The sequence below is a fragment of the Mus musculus genome, chromosome 5 (assembly GCF_000001635.26).
Source record: "Mus musculus strain C57BL/6J chromosome 5, GRCm38.p6 C57BL/6J".
Taxonomy (NCBI): domain Eukaryota; kingdom Metazoa; phylum Chordata; class Mammalia; order Rodentia; family Muridae; genus Mus; species Mus musculus.
Window position 1 is genome coordinate 115628447 of NC_000071.6, and position 25565 is coordinate 115654011.

The following is a 25565-nucleotide window of genomic DNA, read 5'->3' on the forward strand; positions in this document are numbered from 1 at the left end:
TTGGTCTCCGCCTCCCTGCTTACTGTTCACTGCGAGGTTGAAGAGTAGAGGCCTGCCACCCCGAGCTGCTTTGGCTCCCTGTCCCTCATATGCTACACTTCCTTCTGTCATCCCCGTGGCCTGTACTCCCAAACACCTCGAAGGTAGGTTTTTAAATTTCGCTTACTGCTAAGTCTCTGGATGCTAAGTGCCAGGCATGAAGTAAGTCCCAATAATTGTGGCAGGTTTTTGTTTTTTGTTTTTTTTTTTTAATTTAGAAAGATTTTTTTTTTTTTTAACGTACAGGGGCAGTTTGCATGTACGTTTCTGCACCACATGCGTGCCTGGTTCCTAGAGAAGTTAATAGAGGGTGTCTGTTCTCCTGGAGCCTGAGAGTCATAGTCATTGGTCGCTAGCTGCTGTGTGGGTGTTGGGGACCAAACCTTGTCGCCTGCAAGAGCAAGTGCTCCTCCGCTACAGAAACACCTCTCCAGCCCCACTAACAGTTGGACAGATTACTGATTCGCTCCCCTACTATGAAGAAGCTGTGGGTGGTGTTTGGCTTCTGGGTGCATCTAGTAAGCACACCCGTATTTATTGAATTAATGAGTCAACAAATTGAATTTGTTGCATGGATCCAGCTACCAGGTGATGTTGAAAAAGCAGCTTTGTCTGCCTGTCACTGTTTGTCTCATTTGTAACTGCCCAGCCCCGCTCACCACCGCGGTGCTCCTGCCGCGGGTCTGTGACACAGCTTTGCAGTGCTGCTCTTCTGATGGGGATCTCCGGAGTTAGCTCTAAGGTAGGAAGATAAGCTGTAGCCCGGGACATGGGGACAAGGTCTCTAGCTGCGGGCTGTCCTGACCAGCCTGCAGCAGTTCACACGCGACACACGACACATGCGTTTTTGGAAAGAACTCTTCATTGACTGCAGCCAGGTAAACATTAGACAGTGTTTTCAGAGCGTTTGCTGGGAGACTCATTTTGGGATTCCAGAAGCATACCCTGGCCTCAGGGAATTCCCCCCTCCAAGCCAAAATTGATGATTCTCACAGGGTGTGACAGCGGCTGTCTGAATACAGCTGACATTCAAAGTGTGCCTCTGTTCTGGTGTCACCATGAAATCTTTGTGACGGACTCTTCTCCTTCCCTCTTGCTAACAGAGACAGTCTGTGTCCTCTGAAGTATAGTACAGTATAGTATAGTACAGTACAGTACAGTATAGTATAGTATAGTAAATGGTAAGAGGCCATTACATAGTTACAGAATAAAGGCAGGAATTAACACCCACTGGGTTCCAGGTGACATATGGATGGGGCAGAACTGGGAATCTCATCTCCCTAGAGCTGTTCTGCTTCACTCCCCAGAGAGTCCTGTGTTGACAGGTTGCTGCTCTGGGACTGTGGGAAGTCCCCTATAGGAAACAGCTCGATGATGAGCGAGCCCTTGCAGAATGACTAACATTGGTCCCTGTGACTGACGATGCATAGCCTCACATTTACAGTATTCTGAGGAAACAGACTCTGAGGCCCCTTGACTATCCAGAAGCTATTCAGGGGTGGATTTCAAAGCTGGCATTGAAACTGCAATCTTTTCAACCTAGGAGCAGGCATGAAGATGACCTGACCCGATGCTTTAGGTGCCAGGGAGACGTGGAGTGCTTATCTGAAGTCTACCCTAATCCTAAGACTTCTTGCTTTCCATCTGTCTCCTCTAAAATGTTTTTTTTTTTTTTTTTTTTAAAGATTTATTTATTTACTTTATGCATGTGAGTACAGTCTCTATCTTCAGACACACCAGAAGAGGGCATCGGACCCCATTACAGATGGTTGTGAGCCACCATGTGGTTGCTGGGAATTGAACACAGGACCTCTGGAAGAGCAGCCAGAGTGCTCTTAACCGCTGAGCCATCTCTCCAGCCCCTCTAAAATGTTTTGAGGTTTTTCTGTTATGTACCTGAATGTTAGTTTGAGTCTACAGACCACATGTCTCAAGTGTCAGCCAAGGCCGGAGGGTGACATCAGTTCTGAGACTGGAGTTACAGATCCTGGTAAGGCGCCATGGGGGGTGGGAGGGGCTGAGGATTTAACCAGGTTCCTCCGGAGGAGCAGCCAGTGTTCTTAACTGCTGAGCCATTCCTCAGCCCCTTCCCTGTTTCTTAAAAAATGCCAATCAAAGGAATAGCAGGAACCTGGCCAGTCCCAGGAGTTTTCAATCAAGAACACAACACAGCCAGCGTCTCTCCTCAGCCAGTATCTTATGATTCTAGGCTCGTGTTCATCTGACATCACCAGGCTTGCTTCAGGGAAATAAAGAGTTCAAGCAAGGCCTAGATCAGACACTGTGTGTGCTGTTCAAGGACCTGCAGTACCTTGAATAACAAGAAAATTATGAACTGCATAAATCTACCAGCAGCGGAATTGTTAAGGAATAGTACAACCATCAGATGGGGGTACCACGTGGTGACGAGGCAGTTAAATGATTGATGGCGGCATACCGGTGAACTGCGAGAGGCACATGGGTGCTTAGATACTCTGAAATGTATGGGAAAACATGTATCCATTAGACTAGTAAGTGTTTCATGCTGTCCAAGAAACTTTAAAGGAAAACTAATGTCAACTTTGAATTCAGTAAGCGTCTGTATTTTGTTGTTGTTTTGTTTTAAACACTAGCACTGCTTCTTACGGGGAAAGATTAGGAGTGGGCAGTATCCCCAACAGGTGCTTGGCTGGAAAGCACTGGAGGGCAAGAAGAAGCAGGGACAAAGAGGCTGGGGGTGGAGCTCAGCTCGAAAAGCGTCTGCCTAGCATCTGCGAAGCCATGGGTTCGAGTCTCAGCACCACATTAAAACAGGACTCAGGAGGTACAGGTGGGATCAGAAGTATATGGTTATCCTCGGCTACTCGAGAGAGTCAGGAAGCCACCCTGGGATACTTGAGAACTTGTCTGGAAAAAGTAAAAAACCACAGGGATGGGGCAATCCCTGCAGACCTGCAGGGAGGATGGCGATGGCAGCGACAGCTCTCGGGGACGGGCAGGTGGGCTTCCGCTCCAACTGGAAAAAAACGTGGGGCTGGCTCCGCGCTGCGTCCGGAAAACTGAGGCAGAAGGAGCAGAAGCGCTGGCGAGCAGGGTGCATACGCCCCACGGATCCCAATCCGGAACCGCTACCCGTTCCGCCAGGGGGTCGGGCGTCCGGGATCGTGGTGCTCGGGGGACGACTTCCTCCCCAGCGCTGACCTCCAGGCTTCAGCCCTGCGGCCGGTTGTCACCTCTCTTCCGTCGGGCCCTGCTAAACGGTTCGGTTCTCCCGGGGATCCGCAGCGACGGCGCTCGCTCGCTCGCTCGCTCGCTAGCTCACTCGGACCTCGGCCGGCGAGCGTAGCGCACTGCGCGTGCGCGGAGAGGGCGCGGCTGGCCGGGGCTGCGGCTGCGCAGAGGCGGTTCCAGCCCCCGCGCCTGCGCAGTGGCGGGGCGGGGCGGGAAGGAGGGAGGCGGCGGCACCGGCGGCGGCTGCTGAGGAGGAGGAGGAGGAGGCGGAGGTGGGGGAGCGGAGGGAGGTGTTTCTGTCAGTTCCGGCTGTTTGTTCGGGAAGTGGATCCGCCGCTGCCGGAGCAGCCGGGAGGGAGCTGCGGATCGCGAGGCCAGGACCGACCCCGCCCGCCCAGCTCGCCTGCCCGCCCGCGCGCGCGCGCCCGCCCGCCCGCCGCCCCCGCCCGCCATGGCCCGGGACTACGACCACCTCTTCAAGCTGCTCATCATCGGCGACAGCGGTGAGGGCCGCAGGGGCCGGAGGCGGTGTGGGCCCTGCCGGGCGCGGCCCGCGGGGGCCTCGGGGCGGGCGGGCGAGCGGGGCGGGCGGGCGAGCGAGCGAGGAGGCGCGGCCCGCGCGGGGCGGGAGGCGCGGAGCTCGGCGGGGTCGCAGGCCCCGGGGGGGCCGCAGCGAGGGGACTCCGGGGTGGCTCCTCGGCGGGGCGGGGGGCACCGAGGGCGCGGGATGCACGCACGGCCCCGGCGCTCGTTCCTGCCTCACGTGTGACCTTGGTCAAGTCGCGCGATCGCTGGAGTTGGAGAGAGCCGGGTTCGAGTCCCGGGGAGGCAAGCTTTTGCCGCTCTGTGACCTTGGGCGAGTTGTCTCGCCTCCCTTGAGCCTCAGTTCCTGCATCTGAGAAGTGGGGACTTGTTAAGCTGAGCGGTGGGATGATTCGGTGAGCTGAAAGTAGGGAAAAGCGCCTGACCCGGCATAAAGTAACCTCTAAGTAACTCACAGTGTTAGCAGCATGAGTCGCCCTGTGAAGACTCAGCGCTCCGTGAAATGGGGGTATTTCCAGGACCCGTCTCCGGGTTGCCGTGCGCTTGGATGAGGTGCGGCAGGTACAGCCATGAGCGCATTCCTTTAGAATTGTTACTAAGTCTCAGCAAGGTTCAGTTCTCATCTGTGGAATGGGAGTGGTAGATTTGCCTGCCAAGGCTGATGTGAGCACACACTTAATGAGGGGACTAGTGTTTGGCACACAGTAGGTGGACAGTGTTTGCTGTTCTCTTACCCGGGTGCTTCATTCAATATTTTAAGTGCTTTGTGTACACAAACACACACACACCACACACCTTTCAGTACCGCGCCATCTCTGATTCATAGATCAGCTTCTGGTACCCAGTGCTTAAATGCATTTGGTCAGTGAATGAGAGTCACACTGGTTTCTGGCCAAGGATGAAGCATTTTAGAGGTGTTTGGAGTATGGCAGGTGACCAGGTCCTGTGGGGTGATGGTGAGTTCAGGGAGGCAGGCCCAGGATGTTTAGGGGAGCTTAGCTGAGGTGCCAGGAATATGTGATGTTTTAGGAAGGAGGCTGGCGAGCAGCTAAGTTTATAGATCAGACTGGAGTGTGGGATAGAGAGGGTCATGTGACTTGAGACAGCCAAGTTGGTGGTAGAGCCTGTGTATTGTCAAGGAACTAGAGCTCCGTGTCCCCCCTGAGACTCAGGATATAGGCTTGTTGGCTGACGCTGTCATAGACGGACATGGAAATAAGTGGATTTTGGTCTCACGGGAGAAGCTGGGTTGGGATGTGGTTGGTGGTTTGGATCTGGTGGAAGATGGCTGAAGTCTTAGGGGGTTGCTGTTAGGGGGGGAAGGTGTCGGGAAATGCTAAGGCCTAAAGGATTGGGGTAGAAGAATAGCTGTGTCTGGGAGCGGAGTTGGAAAGCTGGAAGACTGACCTGTAGTGGTTTGAATGAAAGAAAACTAGGCAAGCTGTGTAGATAGACTTGAACTTGGACCCAGCTAGTGGCATTCTTCTGGGCTCTTGAGGGTTTGTTGACATTATGGTGATCTCTCTCCTTTCAGAGCTAAAGTCAGCCCGCTGTGGTCAGAGGTCTTTATCCCTCCTCAAGACGTGGCCAGTGTTAATATCCAAAACTCGAAAGGCCAAACTCAGCAAGAAGATGTAGCTTGTTGGCATTTTCTCTTCTGTGAAACCCAGGAAATGGTTTCTGCCTGCTTTCTTACGGTGCACCTCGCATGGTGTATTGATTTTTTTTTTTTTTTTTTCTTTTTGCTCAGAAGTCAGGTGTGGGGACAGGACTCACTGGTCAGTCTGTGTGTGACTAGCTCCAGATTCGGTGTGAGTGCAGGCCCAGCTTATGGGGAAGGAGGAGACACTATGCTGTTGGGTTTCTCCTGCCACGGAGATGACACTCAGGAACCTGGGAGATGGAAGCCAGGGAGCAGGGACCATGACATCACCGCCTGATTGCCCTGGCCCCTTGACTGTGTGCTTCTGAAGGTGTATCAACTGATCCACAGACACTCTGTTATCTGATGCTCACCCATGGTCTCTGTGGTTTGTCAGATAAGGAAACCAAGGCTCAGAGGAGAAGCCTTCGCTGCCCTAAGCTTTAGCAGCAGAGCTGTGAGTTCTAATCCCATGTGCTAACCCTGAGAGCAGGCGGCATTGGGCTGGCAGGCAGCGGGCCTCACCGGATCCTAGTGTAGCGGCTTTCAAGTCTAAGTTCTCCTCCCCCCCCCTCTGCAATGTGGTACACACTTCTGGAATGTATTCCCTGGACATGGGCATCTTTTCCTTATACCCGAGGTCCTGTCCTCTCAGCTGTCCTGACAATGGCTTTTGGTTTGTAACCGTACCCACTGGTGCCAGTCACCCTCATTCTCAGAGCCTGGAGGTTACACTAGTTAAAATCCTTCTCTTAACAGATGTGTAGACGGGAGCTGAGAGGTGGGCATGGTTGGTCTGCGGGTACAGGAGAATGTGGTCACTGAGGCAGAGTTAAAGTTGATGCCGCTTTACCTGAGTTTGCAGCAGGCTGGTTAGGTCTGTGGCCCCAGGAGAGCAGTGGGCAGAGCTGGGGTAGGTCTGTGGTACCATGCAGGGGTGAAGGGTGGTCAGCGGTGACATCCCTGTCTCCCAAGAGGCATCAAGTGTAGCATAGCAAGCCTTCAGGTTAGGTGGCAGAAGAAAGTGCTGCTGTGCTGGAGGTGGGCCCTGGACTTCTTCATTGGGTGCATCTGTAGGGTAGATAGCAGCTGGGATATTTGGGAGGTGGCACATCTTGGTTTCTGTTCCTCTCAGGAAGAGCAGAGTTGGAGGTTGGTATCAAGTCCCATGGCAGCAGACCATGTTGTGACTAGTGGGTTTTCTGCAGCCAAGGATTTCAAGTCCTTGCTGGCACTGCGGATGGTACCTCTCTCTCCCTTGGCTATTATAGATACATGAGACTAGGATAATTGATGTTGGTGATAATGATTGATGATGGTGGTGATAATAGAGGTGGTAAGGGTGGTGGTGATGATGGAGGTGGTGTCGGCAGCCAGATGTGGTATTGCACATCTTGAAACCAGCACAGGTAGGTGGCTTTGTGCTGCTGAGGCCAGTTTGGTCTGCATTGAGAGTTCCAGGCCAGCCAAACCCTGTCTAAGGGGGAAAAAATCCTGCCGTCTCCTGCCCCTCAAGTTTTAAGCGCTGCTTCCCTGGCGGCTGGGGATGCTGCTGTAATAGCATTGTGTAGCATGGCTTCACTGAGACTGTCAGCTTGTGGAGGGGCATTAAATGGTAGCTATGAAGTCCTGGGCTCAGCTCATGGCTCTGAATGAACACATAGGGTGAGGGAAGGGAGGTCTAGGTCCTGGAGAATTCACTGCTCAGTGGCTAGAAAGAGCTTTTAGCTGAGTAAGCTGGACTTAGAAGACTTTCAGGAGGAAGCAGAGGCAGCAGTGGGCCAATGGGGTGTCAGTGACAGGCAGACACCGTGAGGACCAGCCCAGAAGCCGGGCTGTCTTTGGGTTTAGCAGGAAGCCTCATGGCGGAACAATGAGGAAGTGATGCAAAGCAAGGGCATTCATTGTGAGCAGAGGGCTGAGCTACAGGTGCGCCGATGCTTTGACTGGTGCTCAGCAGCAGAGCATCCTCCCCAGACCCTCCTTGGGAAGGTAGAACCCCGTTGGACTCAAGTTCTTCACTGGAGTGGCCTGGAGAGGGTGTCTGGGGTTGGGTTAGAAACAGTTGTACAGCTGTCTGCAGCAGTGGTTTGCAACCTTGGCTACTTGAGCGCTGGGGTGGAACTGCCCTGTCTTTCAGAACTGGAGTCAAGCTCTGGGCTTCTCTCATAATAGGGACATACACTTAAATTTTGATTTTAGTCACGGGGCATTTTTGGTGTCCTAGGATAGGATTTGGTGCCTCTGAAGGCGTCTCTGTTCGACATAGAACAGACGGGAGGTGTATGGGAGCCGTGGGGTCACTTTATGCTGGTTCCTGTAAAGGCTGCACGAGGAGGATGGCTGACACGACATGCTCTGCTTATTTTTTATAAATATATATACATACATATATATATATATATATACACACACACACACATACACACACACACACATACACACACACACACACACACACACACACACATACACACACACACATACACACACACACACACACATACATACACACACACACACACACACACACACACACACACACATATATATCTTTTGGCTGCTTTTGTTTTAAGTCATGCTTCATTACTGGGATACACTGTGCTTGTTCTTGTGTAGCAGTTCCACAGAAGTGAGGATGTCTGGGGTATTTAAAGTTTTCTTGGTACTGCAAAATTGCTTTTCAAAGAAACTGAAGTCATTTGCATTTCTATTAAAGGGGCTGAAAATGCCCCCATTCAGGGCTAGGAGTATAGTTCAGTTGGTAGAATGTTTGTTTCACATGCACAGAGTCCTGGGTTCGATCCCCAGCATCCCTATAGCCCCAGTATTTGGGAGGTAGAGGCAGAAGAATTGGATTCAAGGTCATCCTGTACTACTGTGAGTTCAAGTCTGACTGAGGCTAGGTGGTAATTAATCTCCAACACCACCCCCCCCCAAAAAAAAGAGGGGGAGAAGGGAAAGGAAGAAGGAAGGAAGGAAGGAAGGAAGGAAGGAACAAACAAGCTGGCAGGCTCTCAGCAGAGGTGTCCAGTGCTGCTCCAGAAGCCTGGACTTGAATCTGGGCTTACTTTTTACTGGGGGAACCTTAGGTCTTAGCTGCTCATTCCGTAAGCCTTGGTTTCCTCATGTGAAGAGACAGAGTTGGAATTCTTGGGAGCATCAGGAGCCACCACATAGACTTGAGTGTGCGACTATCTTTATTCTGAGGCTGGCTGATCTAGCCACTTTGGGGTGGTGGAGGCAGAGGGCAGGAGGCAGGTTGGTGTTCTTGCCAACCAGAGTCACTGTGTTTGGCGGTCTGGAGGGGGCGGGCGAGCAGGCGGGCATGTTTGCAAGGCACATCAAGGAGCTGCATTGGCAAGTCCAGAGGCCCAGGCACTCGGGTGGTCACCAAGTAGGGGTTCTGGTCGTGTGATCCTCACTTTCTTCACCTACAGAATATCCCTGATAAAATCAGGGGCTCTTTCCACCTTTGAGTTTCTGTGCAAACTAAAGTGGCATGAAGTTTGCTGAGGACGCACTTGGACAGGTCTCGTTTGCTTGACCTTCCTCTTGCGTGTCTCTGTTGTCTGGTGTCTTCCTCCAGGCTGCTGGGGCAGCCCACAGAGCAGGGCCTGGGCATGAGTCCCTCCATCATCTCCCCCAGAGGGTTTGGGAGCAGCTTGTCTTACATGAGACGGAGGGAAAGGTCAGCGATTGAGTGGAAGATGTTCTTGCTGTGCGGGGAGACAGGCTGCCCTTGAGAAGAATTCTGGCCCCACTGGGCTAAGGAAGGATGGGCTAAAAGGAGGAACCTCCTCCCCCAGCTTATCTCATGTGCTCTGTGTTGCAGGTGTGGGCAAGAGCAGCTTGCTGTTACGATTCGCAGACAACACCTTCTCAGGTGAGTCCTCCCTGGGTGCTGTTGGGGTGTTTGGTTTTGGGATCCCTGACCCTGTCCCAGCACCCATCTGCTCTGTCTGATTCTGGATGAGGGGAAGTGGGGCTTTGGGGGCTCAGGAAGGAAGCCTCTGTGTTCTGCTTGGTCCATCTCTTCACAAAAGGCCTCTGCTGGCCCCCACTTCCCTACCCAGAGTATCTTTGTGTTCACGTTTAGGAGTTTAAAGTCCTACTACATATACTGGATGGTACATATCTTTGTTTGTTTGTTTGTTTTTTTGTTTTGAGGCAGCATTTCTCTGTGTAGCCCTGGCTGTTCTGGAACTTACTTTGTAGACCAGGCTGGCCTGGAACTCAGAAATCTGCCTGCCTCTGCCTCCCGAGTGCTGGGATTAAAGGCGTGCGCCACCACACCCAGCTTGGATACACTGTTCTTTTTGTACACATAGAAGTGAGGTTACTAGGGCATAGGGTCTAGGGTGTTTCAACTTTGCCTGGTTCTGCCAAATTGCTTTTTTAAAAACTTACTAATTTGACTGAAGCTGAGGGCGAAGGGGACCTGCCATGGTATGTGAAGGGACATGCCATGTGTCTTGATCACTGTTCCACTGCTGTGAAGAGACTCCGTGACCACCACAACTCTCTTTTTTTTTTTTTTAAGATTTATTTACACACCAGAAGAGGGCGTCAGATCTTGTTATGGATGGTTGTGAGCTACCATGTGGTTGCTGGGATTTGAACTCAGGACCTTCGGAAGAGCAGTCGGTGCTCTTACTCACTGAGCCATCTCTCCAGCCCCCAATCACCACAACTCTTATAAACGAAAGCATTGGGGGCTTAGCTTACAGTGTCAGGGTTAGTCCGTTGACATCATGGCAGGGAGCATGGTGGCAAGTATTGGGTTGGAACAGGAGCTCAGAGCTACATCCTGGCCTAGGCCTGACACGAGCTTTAGAACCTCAAAGCCTACCCCACAGTAACACACTTTCTCCAATAAGGCCACACCTCCTAATACTTGTCATCTCTTTAAACAGTTCTACTTCCTGGTCACTAAGCATCAGGTGTATGACCCTGTGGGGGTCATTCTCCTTTAGACCACCATGGTGTGGCTGTGTAGGAGAGAGGGCATTCGGGAGTGAGTTCTCTCTTCCCATCCTGTGGGACTCGCCCAGGTTATCCCGTTTGGCAGCAAGCACCTTGACCCGCTTGAGCCCCACCTCACCAGGGCTGCAGTTGCTTTTCAGGGAAACTATGCTCACCTACGTGCCATCAGCCTTTCCTCTGTAACTGTAGCTTGGGTTTTTGTCTGCTAGTCTGTCTGCGGTGGTAAGTCTCCATGTGGGTGCTGGGAATTGAGCCCAGGCCCTTTGTGGCTCACCAGATGCCGGGTGCAATGTGATGGCTAAAATTGTCTCTGATTACTCCATGTGTTCTCTGGGGAGCAAAGCCACCCTAGCTAAGAACCACTGTTCCTCAGAATCCGGTTCTAGCTTTCTTCCTTGCGTTTTGTTTTGCTTGCTCATAAGGGAGGAGCTGCTGGCCCCGCAAGGTACCGGATGCTGGCCTGCTGTCTAGGTGCTTGCCCTGCTGGGGCTGTCATTCCCCATCACAGATTCTGCTAAGCGTTCTACTACCTTCCTGCTTTCATTTCTGCCTCACCTTGAACTTTTACCTTTCCAATGTCTTGCCACACTTCACATGGCTCTCTGGTCCTTTGAAAGAGGATCTTGGTGTGTTCTGGATGCAGTGGGACCCACGGTGTTTGTAAACCTGCATCACAGTGGACTACTGAAGTAGATGGTGTACTTAAATGCATCTTCCACAGAGATGTCCTAAGAGCCATTTCAAAGGTTTCTTTGCTGTGAAACAGTGGAAGTTCTTAGTAGTACACAAAGGCCGGACTCCTTCCTCTCTCTTACCTGGGCTTAGCCTCACAAACCCCAAATCTGCCGTGGCTATGTTGCTGTTGTCCCCCTCCTATTAGTCAGCTTTGAAGGCTGTCCTCACCCCAATACAAAGAGAAACCCAGGCTGGAGAGGTGCTCCATTCTCAGGTCACAGCCAACATGTCCCTCCCCTGCCCTTCAGTAAAGGCCTCCTCTGTCACTTTGCATTCTAATGTCATTCATAGCGTGTTTCTGAAAGTCTTTCTTACTCTGTGTCCTGTCTCGCTCGCATTGTGGGTCTGCTAGAGCAGGTAAACTCTCTGGGTTCAGGCCGCTCCTCTTAGCCTAGCCTGGATGGGGCCCACACAGTGGGGTGGGGCAGGCTGGGGCTGGGGACCGATGGGCTCTGAATAACAGGCTGCCTCCGTGCAGGCAGCTACATCACCACAATCGGAGTGGATTTCAAGATTCGGACTGTGGAGATCAACGGGGAGAAGGTGAAGCTGCAGATCTGGGACACGGCAGGGCAGGAGCGCTTCCGCACCATCACCTCTACGTGAGTCCCCTGAACCCCTGGCCTTGGGTGTTTGCCTGCAGTTGCGTGACATTGCTGAATGGAAATAGTGTGGTAGAAATGTCCTGGGTGTGAGGAGAGGTGAGGCTGAGGTGGCTGCTGGCCTCAGTGAGTGGTGGCAGCTATGCTTTCCTTTCCTGAAGATGCCGTGGTGTGTGGTGGTAGCCATCAGGGCCAGGGGTGTGTAACAGCGGAGCCCCTGAGCCCTGGCCCTGGTATCTGTTCTGGCAGAGGCTGTCACTCACTCATGGGCACTCTCTCAGTTCTATATGCTGGCAGTTCCTTTGTCCTCAGGTGGCAACAGCAGCAGTATTTGCCTCCCTGGGTGACAAGCCTTTCTCTGGTGCCCACTGAGCTGCTGACAGTTCTTGGTGGTGTCAGTTTGTTCTGTGCAGTCTCTGGTCACCCATCCTGACTCCTCAGAGGTGGCTCTGACAGATGTGGGCTCCTTCCTCTACATCTCCGGTGTCTGTCAGTGTCTCTGTAGAACTCACTCCAGCGTGGAGTCATGCAGAGTCCGAGTTCTTAGGTGCTCATGAAACCGGAATTTAAACGTTTGTTCTGCTCTGTGTCCTGGGCGAGCTGCCCAGCTTCTGTGCCCCTGTCTGTCCAGAGGTTTTTGCCTCAGATTTGCCTGAGTTCTGAGACTCGAGTTCTGGTCTCTAGGTCTGGACTTTTCATGGGTCACTTTGGCTTTCTGTGTTCTCTGTGCTGTAACTCCATTCTACAGATAAGGCGGCTCTGAGTGTGTGAGACGGGGCCTCACTGTTTAGCCCTGGCTGCCCTCGAGCTCACAGATGTCTACCTGCTTCGGCTGGGATTGAAGGCATGGGCCATTTCTCACAGTTGAAGGTGCTTCTGAGAAGGGGGCTCCATGGTGCGTGCAGGGCTGGCCTCTGCGGACACCTCGCTGGCCTTCCTTATAAACAGTTGCACATCTCAGGGCAATGTTCCCCATCCTGTCATCAGGGAAGCACAGGGCTGCTCAGCTGAGAGGGTGAGGTTGGTGTGTGGGTCGTACTGTAGTGGGTATAAGTGCCACGGTCCAGGGCTCCCTTGGTACAGGGCCCTGTCCCATCTGAAAAACCAAGGTTAGGCCCTGCCGCATGGCCAGTTCTGAGGTAGAAGGCACTTGAGGGCCTACCAAGGGGGCCGTGGAGACCCATCCCCATGTTGAAAGTGGCTGGTGAGGAAGAGGGGCTCTTGAAATAGCTGAATGTTTTGGTGTTGTAGGAATGGAAGTAAGTGGCTGTACTCGGTCTGCTAAAAGAGCGCTTTCCTGAGGAAGGATCTTTGTGGCCCTCGGGTGGCTGGGAACAGTGAGAGGAGTGGAGCCTGCGCTGGCCTAGGAGACAGACCTGGGTGCTAAGGCTGCAGCTGGGCCCAGCTGGAGCAAAGATGAGCAAGGCAGGGGATGTGAGAGACCTGGGTCAGAAGCCTAGAAGCCCTGGTGTCCTGCTAGCCAGAGGTATGGGTCACCCATGGCCCTGCCCTGGCCAAGGCTCTCCCGGAATGGAGAGTGGTGTGCCATTTCTTGGTATCTTCAGCAAAGGAAAGGTTACAGAGGCGTTCTGCTGTTTGTACTTCTGCGGCAGGAATGTGTGTCTGTCCATGTGGCTCTCATATGCACTTCTGCTCTAGAGGCATCCACCAAGCTATGCTGTTAAGCTAGTAGTGCTCAGGGCAGGAGTTTGCTGAGGGACCAGGGCCAAGTTGGTTTAGGGGTCCTGAGCTGAGATAGTGGGACTGCCAGGCTCCCTCAAAGCCACAAATGCTTGCAGCCTTGGAACAAGTCTGCGTAGAGTGTGGTGTCCTGCCCTTGGGGCTGCCCTGCCCTGCCCGCCCGCCCACTCTTGGTTCTGCCACCCTCATTTGGGACTCCAGATTGCCGTGGAGGAACATTTGTCCTGATAGTGAAGAGCACCCTGCGCTGTCTTTGAACTGTTCCCAGCCTCGGGTGGCATCTGTGATCTTGTCTTCACAGTCTCTTAGACGTCTGTACTCACACCCCATTTTATAGGAAGCGAAGTAAGGGGTAGGATGCAAGCAAGGCCACTTGCAGAGTCCGTGTCTTTCAGAGACAAGACCAGGTTCCACTTCTCAGCTATGATCTGACTATGGCGAATAGACAGCGGGGATCCCTTCACCAGTCTGGGCTGTGGATCCTGGTGTAGTCATCTTGAAACCCAGGACAGGAGGCACCCTGCTTTCTGCGTTTGTATTTTAGGTGTTTAACACCTTAGTGGTCGCCGGGCAGTGGTGGCGCACGCCTTTAATCTTAGCACTTGGGAGGCAAAGGCAAGTGGATTTCTGAGTTCGAGGCCAGCCTGGTCTACAGTGAGTTCCATGACAGCCAGGGCTACACAGAGAAACCCTGTCTCGAAAAACAAAACAAAAAGACCTTAGTGGTCAAGAATAGGTAGCTTTAGAGACAAGGCTCAGAGGGACAGTCTTGGGGTTAGAGGCCAAGGACGATGCTTGGCCTCTGGCGCTCCGAGGCCTAAGGCCCTGTGCTGCAGGGTTGGTGCTGTCTGGCTTTCTGGGTAGCAGATGTTCAGAGAGCAGTGATGGCAGCCAGCTACCTTCCAGACCTTCTGGCTGGCTCGGGTCTCCAGGGTTAGTTGGGTCTCTTCTACAGTTGCTGGAGGCCTGTGTAGCCGCCATGGTCTTCCTCATTGGCACACTCTGCCAAAAGCGGGAAGAAAAGTGTCACTGCCCATGGGGAAAGGGGTGCGCTTTGCCATGGCTCTGTGTAGGTGCAGCCTCCTGGGATGGCATTTTACTACTGAGATTGGAAAGAAAGTTTGAACATTTAAACAAGGATGGTGATAACATGATGTCAAACACAGAAGCCGCCTGAATTCTAAAAATAAAAGAACTTGAAAGACGTTTCCAGCTTACGGCGCCCTGAGTCAGCATGGTGACTCTTCAGGCCTGGTTCACCCTGGACTGTTAGCTGCCAGGGACAGGCCTGAGAAGCCAGTGGGGCTGGGGCAGCCTGTCTTGCTGGTGGTCAAGGCTTGGTGCAGGGCTTGGGCTGGGCCTGGGCGCCCGCACCTTCCCCAGCCACTGTCATGCAGCAGGCAGGGCCCAGGGAAGCAGCTCTGTCCCCAGCCAAAGCCCTAATGCACATCTTGGCCCTACAGGTATTATCGGGGGACCCATGGGGTCATTGTGGTTTACGACGTCACTAGTGCCGAGTCCTTTGTCAACGTCAAGCGATGGCTTCATGAAATCAACCAGAACTGTGACGATGTGTGCCGAATATTAGGTGAGGCTGGGCCTGAGGGCGGGGAGGGCGGGGGACCTGCACTGGAGTTCTTGCAGGCGGGTGACTCTGCTTTGTCTTAAAGTGGGCAATAAGAATGATGACCCTGAGCGGAAGGTGGTAGAGACAGAAGATGCCTACAAATTTGCCGGGCAGATGGGGATCCAGCTCTTTGAGACCAGTGCCAAGGAGAACGTCAATGTGGAAGAGGTAAGCTCCGGCTGAGCCCTGGGCACAGGGCAGGGGAGAACCCAGGGCTCTGTTCTCCACCTCAGACTTCTCCCACTCCAGGCCCCCGAGTGACCGCTGGCTGCCTTGCTGGGCAGGCCCTGTCTGCTGGGCAGGTCTTAGCTCTTAGCTCAGCTGTCCTCTGGGGCAGATTTTCTTAGAGGAAAACTGAAGTTTCTCTTACTGAATACGAGTAGCCTTAGGAACTACGGTGAGAGGTGGAGTCATGGCCTGGCCTTTGCCATCCCAAAGCCACGCAGCCTCTATTCCAGCTGCTTCCTATTGGCCCTTCCTTGAGTCCATCGCTACTACCTCTTCCCTGCCCCTCTAGGTTGCTCACTTTCCTGGCCTCCAGTGTGCAAGGGCGCCTGCCGAGAAGTTCCTGGGGTTTTGGTTCATGCCTCCCTCCAGGCTGTGACTCTGAGGAAGAAAAGCTAGAGCTTTCGCCACAGGCCCCACGTGGCCCATTCCCTGGTCTAGAGGTGCTAGGGAAGGTGGGCTTCATAGAGCCGGGCCAGGACCGACCTCCCTCTGCGAGATTCCTTTGCTCATGTGTACACAGGGAGGATCGAGTGAGCTGAGGCGTGCCGAGTACTCTATACAGCATGCTTGCTAAATAGGTGGAGATGTTAGCTCAACCCTCTTTACAAAGCCTTGTGTACATGTGTGTGTGGACGCACTTGTGCACATGCAGAAGCCACAAGAGGGCATCAGAGACCATGGAGCTGGAGAGGGGTGCTTGTCAGATGCCCTGCTGTGCTCCCCCTGTCAAAGGCACGTACAAGCTTCTGGGCCCTGGGTCATCTCTCTGGGTCCAAGGATGTCTGAGCTTTTAGTTTAGCTTTTCTGTTCCTTCCACGACTGCAGCTGCTCCTGCCTTTTGGGGCAGAGTGGGCCTGTGGCTTGTTGGCTCCTCTGACTAGGACACTGGGTAGTCAGGGAAAGCTTTAGGCAGTTTCTGGCCCCACTGCAGGGAGGTAGTGACAAGTGGACAGGCAGTGACTTCCTTCTGTCTACATGCAGAGCGACATCCCTTTGTCTTGCCAGAAGGTTCTAGTTGAAAGCTTCTAGCTGTATTAAAAAGGGCTGGGGGGCTGGTGAGATGGCTCAGTGGGTAAGAGCACTGACTGCTCTTCTAAAGGTTTGGAATTCAAATCCCAGCAACCACATGGTGGCTCACAACCATCCATAACAAGATCTGACTCCCTCTTCTGGAGTGTCTGAAGACAGCTACAGTGTACTTACATATAATAAATAAATGAATCTTAAAAAAAAGGGCTGGGGAGCTGGCTCAATGGTTGGTTGTACCACTCTTGCAGAGCGCCTGAGCTCCATTCCCAGTGCCCCTGCCAGGCAGCTCACACCTGGCCGTGACTCCAGTTCCAGGGGCCCAGCGAACCCGTAAGAGATGGACTCCCCAAGACAGCTACAGGCTTTCAGCCTTTAATGCCACTCCCTCTGCCTAGAGCAGCAGGTCTCAACCTGTGGGTCGTGGCCCCTTTGGGGTCGAATGACCCTTTCACAGGGGTCACAGATATTTACATTGATTCATAATAGTAGCAAAACTACAGTTATTAAGTAACAACAAAATAATTTTGTAGTTGGGGGTCACCAGGACATGAGGAGGAACAGTTTTAAAGGGTCTCAGTGCTGGTTAAGGTGAGGACCCCTTAGTAGAATGTGTTTTGAGGGCACACAGTTCACACCTGTAGCCCTAGCACGGCAGAGGCAGCAGGAGGATTGTGAGTTTAAGGCTAGGCTGGGCTACAGAGTCATGGCAAAACACCCTGCAACACGTGTGCATGCACACACTAAGGTCTTGAGGACATACATGCAGTTCACAGAGAAATAGAAATATCCTGGGGAGGTGGCTGTGCTAGTCCACGGGGTCAGCCTTGCTCTGTTATCTCTCCAGATGTTCAACTGTATCACAGAGCTGGTTCTGCGAGCAAAGAAAGACAACTTGGCGAAACAGCAGCAGCAACAACAGAACGATGTGGTGAAGCTCACCAAAAACAGTAAACGAAAGAAACGCTGCTGCTAATGCCCCAGCCCCAGCAGAGACTGCACTGCATCCCTCCCAGCCTGAGGCCTGGAGGCCTCGGGGGACAGTCTCAGTTTAGTGCCGTTATTTAAAGAATTCTCGCCACGTTTTTTGTATGGGGAGGCGCCATCGGCACTTCCTCCCCTTTTCCCCTTGAGTGCCAAGAAGGTGTTGGACGAGCCCGCCCTTCCCCACGGTGCCCTCTTCCCTGCCGAGGCGCATGGACCTGGTGAGGACGCTGCCAGCTGAGTGGACTGATTAACCAGTTTGTACATAGTGTATATTGCATTAACCAGCTGCACACCCTCAGCCTGCTCTGGCTTTTGGCTCCTTCCTGCCAACCTGCTGCAACAGACCCTCCCCAGCCCTCCGTCCCAGCTCGACGGCAGCTTCCGGAGGAGCCAACCTCGTGTCCTAGCCGAGTCTTTGGCCATTCATCCCTGGCCCATGGAGTGCACTCCACATGGCTCCTACCCTACAGCTGCTCTGGGAGCTGGGAACCTGGCTCCACACAGGCCCTGCCCTCTGCTGGCCGCTAGGCCTTCAGTTCCTTCCACAGAGGAACTCAGTCCTGCCCTTTTGGACAACAGGTTTCTCATTCTGCCTTCTAGATGCCTCTGCTACAGACCCAGGAGAGCCATGGCTTCTCACTTACCCAACATGTTTCAGTTCCCGCAGAAAGGTAGTGGGACATCTGTAAAGAGACGGAGCTCGCAAGGAGGAGCATTTTAACAAATACAGCCAATGAAGCCAAATCAAATGAACTAAGTTCCTCACGATTATTTCCTTGAGATCTGATTGGCTCAATAGCAAAAGATATGACTGTCCCACATCGGGCTCAGTATTTTTAGAAAAGGTGTATGGCTTCTGTTGAGTGCAGGGCTAGGCGCTCTCCCTTCCATGGGAAAGGCTGGCTTTGCACCCTCATACCTGTGTGCTCGAGGGCCTCCCACTGGAGAAAGAAAGTCTGTAATGTAGCACCAGGCGCCTGTGCCAGAGCCAGGGGTTGCTGGGCTCTGGGAAGGCACCTCAAGCTGGGACCGACTGGTGGTTTTTGCATTACTGACAGATGTGTTTTTAGTATGAAGGTGGTAGGAAGATTTTCTAGCCACTGGGAAGAAGCGGCAGTGGGGTGGGGGCAGCCAGTATTCACCTAGCCACCCACTAGGGTGATCTGCATTTGGTTACTCCTCCCTTCCCCACACTTGGTCCCCCTTCCCCTGAAGGATCACGTAACTCAGAAGAACTGATTTGGACACATAATGTGTTTTAGATTTTCTTTCCTAGGCGATTTCCAGGCACAGTCCTGACTGGACAATCATCACAGAATACTGCAGATTTTCCATGTTAACACTGTGGATGGGTTTTCAATCAATAAAACTGGGGCTTTCTTCTCACCTGTCTCTCCACTTGTCCAAATTGTCAAAAGCTGTGGTTCTGTGTTTCTGAGCATCAGGCTGGGTTTGGGGAAGACACTTCAGGGTCAAGCATTAGGCGACTCCACATGGTTCCGGTGAGCTGGGAGTTGAGGCAGAGACTGTCTGCAGGCCTGCCTTGGCTGACCCAGGGCCTGTTGTTCTGGGCAAGTGACATGCTTCTGAACACATGGGAAGCCAGGATGGGAGTGTTTGCCAATTCAAGCAATAAAAGGGTGATCTCGGAGCATCAGCCCAAGTTGGATGCCTTCATGGCTTCTGGCACCAGCCTGTTAAGGCCTGGGTGGTGGGTGATTTTGGTGACAACAGTGTGCCTGTCCCGCAGTGTTACATGCATGAGTGGGGTGGGGTGGGGGTAAGGGTGGGGATAAGGGTGGGAGAATCAGGGCTACACTGGTACCCTGGTGGGCCCGATGTGAAACTCCTGTCAAACAACCAACTTTTAAATGGTTTGCTAGGACTATTTCTGTATTGAAAGTTTCTAATTATGCTTTTTAAAAAAAAAATACTAAAAATAAAGGTTCAAGCTGCCAAATTTCCTCCTAGGGTCTGTCTGCTCTCCCTCCCCTGTGCTCTGGGTACCCGACTCTTGCTCTTGGTCCAGCGCTTGTCCTCAGGTGCTGCGCAGCTTGCCCATGGAGGGCCCTGGGACACTGTCAGGGGCCAAGTCTGTTCTCTGTGAACCAGTGGTTCAGGGTGGCGCTTCCCGTGGGCCCAGAGCACGTGTGGGAAGACGCCAGGGGCTGTTCGTTTCACCTGCACACACCAGAAGGATGCAGCTTGTGCCTGCAGTGAGCTCTTCAGGCTGGGCTGAAGTGTCTGCCAGGCTGGAGGATGTGGGCCGACACTGTCACTTTTACAAGTCGCCCTTCTGGGGCTGGTCCTGGCTACACCAACAGCCAGTGGTGGCTTTGACACATCCTAAGGCACATTCACAGCAAACAGCCCTCCACATACCCAGGAACTGAGGCACAAGGTCTGTAGAAATTCATTTTATTCTTATTCAGACTATTTTCAAAAGAAGCAGTGGTGCGCTGTTTTTCTAAAAATATGCCTTTATAGATTTATATGTGTGTATTATAAAATCCATACGTGTATTTACACAATTGCTACATACAAAATTACAGCACTGTGGTATGTACATATCTATAAGTACATTCTTTCCGCTCAGCCCTGCTGTGCTTTTCCCGTGGAGGGCAGGAGGCTCAGAGAGTGGTGAGCAGCTGCAGGCCGGGCCCACAGCCTCTGGGCTGGGGCCTCAGCAGAGATGGGGAGGGGGCTGCTGCAGAAGGAGCAGAAGCAGCAGGCTTAGGGCTTTGTCTCTTAGAGGCCTGGTGGGCAGTATCTGGAGGCTCCCAGCAGCCTCACCCCATCCACCCTGTGGCACCCACGCTGCCTTCAGTGTGAGGGTGGGAGAACCAGGCCCCTCAGGCTGCTCTTGTGGCCTCAACTTGCTCGGGTTGGCCAAGAAGTTGCATCTGAGGTGGGAGGGTGCTGTGGAAGACAAGTCCTGTCCCATGACGGGGGAAGTCTGGAGGCTAAAGCCTACAGGGGCAATGGGAATGCTGCCCGGCCCAGGCTTCCCTAGGGATAAGGACTGCACTGGAGGAAGCTGAGGAGTGGTGGCAGCCAGAAGATGGCCTTCCCTGGGGTACAGGATGGCCTCAACAGAGCTTGTACACCTGGTTCTTAGGCCTCATAGCCACAGGCTGGGCCTCCTGCTGTGCAGGGCTCCAGCAGAGGTGCATGCACACGGGTGAGGGGCCGTGCCTCCCCTATTCCAGGCTGGTGGCTGAGGCTCGAGTGGAGGCTCAGGCCTCCTGAGGCATGCACAGGAGGCCCCAATCTCTTCCCCATGTTCAAATTCCAAGGAGGCAGCAGAGCCTTTAGGGTGGACTGTGGTCAGCTGGGTCTGAGTGGCTGAGCCCTGCTCACTAACAGGATCCTGGGAAAGCCCAGGCTGAGGCTTGGCTTGGGCAGTGGGGACAGGTTTGTTCCTGTCCCTTGGTGAGGGGCAGCCTTCAGAGGACAAGGCAGGCCCCCCTACCTCTCAGTCTCCATTACATTGACATAGGGAGTGAGCTCTCTGGAGCTAACTGGGCTCCAGGGCAGGTGGGCAGGCAGTGTGGCTGCCCTGCTCCAGCTAAGGGGGAACCTTTTCAGACTGCCACTAGTCCTCCCTTCTCAATGGCCAGACTCCTCCCCACCTAAATCTTCCTGAAGAAGGAGAAGAGCCGTTTGCCATCTGCGGTGCTGGGTTCCTGCCCCCGCCCTACGCCGTGGCCCCTAGGGAAGGCAGCAGCAGCAGGCCGGCTCTGTTCCTTCAGGTGCGTGTCCATCAGCTGCCTGTCAATGACCCTGTGCATGTCATCCTGCAGAGGGAGAAGGGAGGGGTAAGCAGCTGCTTTACCTGGTCCTGGGGCTGGACAGGGAGGTGACAGATGTGGACAGGGGAAGATGAGGGATGAGATGAAGCAGCACTGTCATTTGCTGAGAAAGTGGTGAATGTTGACACCACGCCGGGACACATGATGCCATGTAGCTAGTGCGCAGCCTCAGGGCCCTTGTCATCTGTCCTGATGCAATGCCATTAGGCCTATATAACTGTGAGCCCCATACTAGATTATGGGGCTGCCTGGGTGCCTGCCGTCTGGCTTGCCACCCCACCCTCAGCCCAGAGTGACCTTGGCTTGTGAGCTCTGTTGCCCAATGACCTGCCCAAGGTTGTTTGTGTCCTAATTCCCCCCTTCAAATCACTCTGAGGCTAAGCCAGCATGCCCCACACGGACAGACACTCTATGCTTGCGATGACCCCTGTGGCCAAGCTTCCCACGGCTAAAGCTACGAGCAGTGCCATTTTGAGATGCTATCTTGTTCCAATTTCAGTCTATTGGGGTGAGGACCTGACCTGACCTGGTTGCCTAGAAAAAGCCCCCTCACAGAAGGCAGCTCACCGAGGAGCAGCTGAGGACAGTTCCCTCTTCACTGGACTGACTAGAGGCAGCTACCTGACAATGGGCTCCGCCACTACCCGTCTGCAAGGAGCCCTGGTAATTACCACTAGTATGCAACCACCACCTTCTCCTCCGGCTTTTAACCCAGTGGGAGCTGTGTGATGCTCTGACAAAAAGGCCCTAACAAACCCACAGGGACTCGGTTGCTCGAGTCCAAGCACATGGTGGGTGAGGCCAGGTTAGGGTGGGCTCCCTGCAGCATGGAAAGGTTGAGCTGTGTGGCTCAGTAGGCACTCATGAGCTGAAGGGCAGACCCTGGATGCCTCTTACCTCAGCTGCACTCAGGCCTTGCTCTGTGGGCGTATTTAAAGGTCTCCAAATGAAACCAGAGGACCTTCCTGACCCCTCCCCAGGTGGAGAGCACACAGCTTGTTCCCCTATTCCTCCTCCTCCTCCTTCCCCTGCCAGCTCCATTCTCCACTTGCCTCTCAGGTTAGACCCTGTGTCATTTTTGCCAGCACACGGCTCCTACTTCTTGAGCCCCAGTGCAGATTCTCAGCACACTGACTGCTCTGTGGCACTTAGGACAAGCTCCATAAAATACATTGTTCAACACCAAAGGGAAAACACAGAGCTTTAGAAAAAGTCCTCTCGATGCCACCATATTTTCTGTCACAGTCACTTCAACTGCGCTCTTCTACTTAAATAACTGAATCCACCAATGAACTCCCAGGGAATGTATCTCCTTGGAACTTTACACGTGCATGTGCACCTGTGCACGAGCTGGTCCCGATCCCGCCTGCTGCTATCCTGCAGTGCAAACCCATCTAGGACAGGGCGGCATTGGTCTGCCATGCTGCAGTGACAGGAGGAGGAGACTGGGACTTGATGGCACAGAGATGAGGCCAGGCTCTGGCATACAACACAGTGGGCCATGGGGAGATGGCAGATGTGGGACAGATGGCAGAGGACAACAGACGGATGGACGCAAGGCTCAATCTCACCTCAAAGGCAGGAGGGGTGTACAACTAAAGCTGTTGGCACAGGAACTGAGAAAGGCCACTAGATCAGAAACCAAAGCAGCCAGATAGTAAAGAGCCCCGAGGACGCAAACTGTAGCCGGGAGGAGAGAAGAGAACAGCCCCGGTGAGCCATGGTGCTGGCTGCTGCCGGCCCCATGGGGCCACGATGTAATGGACACTGCTGTTCTGTCGGTCACTGCGGGGCTCACCTAAGTCACAGGTGACTACTATCTAGTAGGTTACAGTCTCTTGGAGAAAGACATTAACCATTTGAATCAGCCTATCTCACCCTCATCCCTGAGTCACGACCTTAGGGCAGTAAGGAGTTGGGAGACCCTGAAAATGGGGACTTAGAGATAGCTGCATAGAGATAGCTGCACTGACCCATGCCTGAATAGCGCCCTTGGATGAAGAAGCCACAGACCTTTGAGAAGGGCAGGGCAGCACCTGTGGGGACCACTGGGCTGAACCACATCACTCTAAAACAAACCGAATGAGCAGCTGAGTGGGGCCGACTCCACATCTGGTGGAGGTGCATCCCTCCCAGGGGCTGCCTGGGCTTTCTGTCTCCTTGGGGCCCGGGGGCTCCTAATGCGGGTTCTGAGTGGGTGCCCCCCCCTCCCCCGGCCCTGGGCGCTTGCTTACCTGCCAAGCCTCCAGCTGCTGAGAGAGGTTCAGTTTTTGCTGAATGGCATCCAGTAGCTGGCTGTTCAGAGACATCATATCCATCTTGCACTTGGCGAGTTCCAGCTCCACAGCGTTCTTCCTGCAAACATGGGCTGCGATGAGCACGGACATGCGCACCTTGTGCCTCTTCACTAGGAGACCTGGAGTCTCGGGGAAGGGAAGGGCCGATCCCACACCATAGGGTCCCTGGAGCTATGCTTCTTCAAGGACTGACTGCAACTTGCCTGCTTCCTAACCAAGCCATAGGTACAAAAGATGACCTGTCATCGCTAAACAGGTGTCACAGCGAGAGGGTAAAAGAGGACAGAGCCTAGAGAGGATCAAAGGCCTCTCAACAAAGGCGCTGCTTGCTGGCCCTTCACTAAAGGCTGTGCACAGCACAGGGTGGGGACCTTCTCCTCCTGCTATAAAAGGTAGTCCTTTGGACAAGCTACTCAGCCATTAAAGAAACTGTTCCAAAGATAAAGATGTTCAAAGGATGGTGGCCATAGTTTAGCAACATTAGTTTGCAATAACTGGGGAACTGTTTAAAATTTTTTAAAAAAGACAATACAACACGGGCACCAGTGAAAACCCAGATACATGGTACTTACTGACAGTGATGGCACTGGGGAGGAAAAGGTCAAGGTTTTGGGAATAAAATTGCCAGTGTGTGGCCACATACCATACACGCTGGGGCTATCATCCCTGGAGATGGCACTGATACGAGCTCTCCCTCCTACTTCAATATTTCCCATTTGTGTGTCTTGGGTACTGTTTTGCTCACCTTCCCAACGTTATTACAGTTTAGCCGCTCAATGCAAAAAGCAGGCCCCGTGGAGAGGGTGTGAGAGGAGGATGCCGGTAGCGGAGCTGCCTCTGCAAAGGCGGCGCCCGCTGCCTGAAAGCAGATCCTGCCAGGCCCGTGGAGGGCCGCAGGCCTGGCCTGCAGTGGCTGCCCTTCTGCTCTCAGGACACACTAAATGAGCAAAGCCGGAACGAGTAGGTGATTCTTATTTGTACAGAACTCAGACCATACTTCCTCCTCGCCCGCCTTGCCCTCTACCCAGCAATTAGTCACCTACTCCACACCCGGTGTGCTGCATTCACCAGCCACTCTGCCCTAGAAGCAGCTCCCGACAACTCTGGGCTGGTCCCGGCCCCGCCCACTGCGGCTGCAGGCCACAGGGATAGGACCAAGCCTGTCCAATGGGCAAGCGTGCAGACACTGCAGATTGCTTCTGTCATGCCCACAGGCATTGGCTGTTAAAGAACAGCGGAAATCCTCCTGGCAGCGGTTGCCATGGACGCGATTTGCCTGACAGTTCCCCCAGCGGCTCTAGCCTCAGGAAGTACCAGGGTCCGCCCGCAGATGGCGCCGCGAGCAGCCCGGAGCTACCGGAAAGTGCTGACTAACGCCAGGGCCTGGAGACGCCAGTGCTGCAGTGCAGGAGGAAAGGGGAGTCTTTAACTGGAACCCCAGATCCAAAAGCATACCACACAACTCGCTTATCATACATGAATCCTAGTCTTTAAAAAGAGTTTTGGAGAGTGTTTCCGGGGTTGGAGAGTTGGCTCAGCGGTTAAGAGCACTGGCTGTTCTTCCAGAGGTCCTGAGTTCAATTCCCAGTAACCACATGATGGCTCACAACCATCTGTAATGGCATCCGATGCCCTCTTCTGATGTGTCTGAAGATAGCTACTGTGTACTCATATAACTAAAATAAAATAAATCTTAAAAAAAAAAAAGAATATTTCCAATGCCCAGAAGAACTCCTGAAGTCACTATTTTGATTTGTTTTGTTGTAAAGCCAATTGCTAGTCCCAGAACAATTGGTGGTACCCACATTGGTATGGTTTTAGTGGTACAATTTTTTCACCTGCCTGATTAACTTGTGTTTTTAGTGAGTGCTTTTGAATCGTAAGGTGATACACTGCTAGCGGCTTTCCCATTGTGTCAGATAAAGACTACCTTAAGGTTTCCCAGCGCAGTCTGCTGAGGCCAGTCTCCCTGGACACACGTTACAGTATACAGGTGAAGCAGCGGCTCCTCCCAGCCACTCTGACGCCACTGTGTGGGAGCCCCGGTGATTAACATGTGCAGGCACGGAGGTTCACCCGGAACATGGCACACAGGGGCAAGTGACACAGACAGGCCTTACCGAGATACAC

General features: G+C 53.3%; 2 protein-coding genes, 1 long non-coding RNA gene and 1 other non-coding gene across 16 annotated transcripts in view; 2 read left to right on the forward strand and 2 right to left on the reverse strand.

The window, feature by feature from the left end:
- Positions 1 to 2602: 2602 nt before the first annotated feature.
- On the reverse strand, positions 2603 to 3370 carry 1110006O24Rik (RIKEN cDNA 1110006O24 gene). Its single transcript, NR_027810.1, has one exon. It is a non-coding gene; the product is annotated as an RIKEN cDNA 1110006O24 gene (long non-coding RNA).
- An 87-nt stretch (positions 3371 to 3457) lies between these two features.
- Positions 3458 to 18712, forward strand: Rab35 (RAB35, member RAS oncogene family). Of its 2 annotated transcripts, NM_198163.1 has the most exons (6): positions 3541 to 3752; positions 9270 to 9320; positions 11634 to 11757; positions 14922 to 15046; positions 15129 to 15253; positions 17187 to 18712. In NM_198163.1, the coding sequence occupies exons 1-6, from the start codon at positions 3701 to 3703 to the stop codon at positions 17313 to 17315; spliced, it is 606 nt and encodes a 201-aa protein (NP_937806.1). In that variant the 5' UTR covers positions 3541 to 3700; the 3' UTR covers positions 17316 to 18712. The 2 variants fall into 2 exon arrangements, with proteins under 2 accessions (XP_006530563.1, NP_937806.1); XM_006530500.4 differs by lacking the exon at positions 15129 to 15253 and having other exon boundaries at positions 3458 to 3752; positions 17187 to 17293.
- On the forward strand, positions 17127 to 17186 carry Mir7030 (microRNA 7030). The gene has a single exon (NR_105997.1). It is a non-coding gene; the product is annotated as a microRNA 7030 (primary transcript).
- Positions 18713 to 19727: 1015 nt separating the features above from the next.
- The window catches only part of Bicdl1 (BICD family like cargo adaptor 1), an 83671-nt gene continuing 77833 nt past the window's right edge, over positions 19728 to 25565 (reverse strand). For 3 of the 12 annotated variants that reach the window (XM_006530487.3, XM_006530489.3, XM_006530490.4), the window contains 2 exons: positions 23373 to 23493; positions 19728 to 21123 (listed from right to left, as the gene is read on the reverse strand). In XM_006530487.3, the coding sequence (XP_006530550.1) occupies positions 20959 to 21123; positions 23373 to 23493 (286 nt within the window). In that variant the 3' untranslated portion in view covers positions 19728 to 20958. Of the gene's footprint in view, positions 22819 to 23372; positions 23494 to 24180; positions 25141 to 25565 lie in introns of those variants that run through there. The other 9 variants (NR_151599.1, NR_151598.1, NR_151601.1 and 6 more) reach the window with 8 other exon arrangements.

What these genes read in the sequence shown, in the direction of transcription:
- Rab35 (NM_198163.1), top strand. Translation starts at nt 3,701, where the DNA reads ATGGCCCGGGACTACGACCACCTCTTCAAGCTGCTCATCATCGGCGAC. An exon ending in GCTCATCATCGGCGACAGCG is followed by an intron (nt 3,753 to 9,269) that starts GTGAGGGCCGCA and finishes TCTGTGTTGCAG; the next exon opens with GTGTGGGCAAGAGCAGCTTG. An exon ending in CGCAGACAACACCTTCTCAG is followed by an intron (nt 9,321 to 11,633) that starts GTGAGTCCTCCC and finishes GCCTCCGTGCAG; the next exon opens with GCAGCTACATCACCACAATC.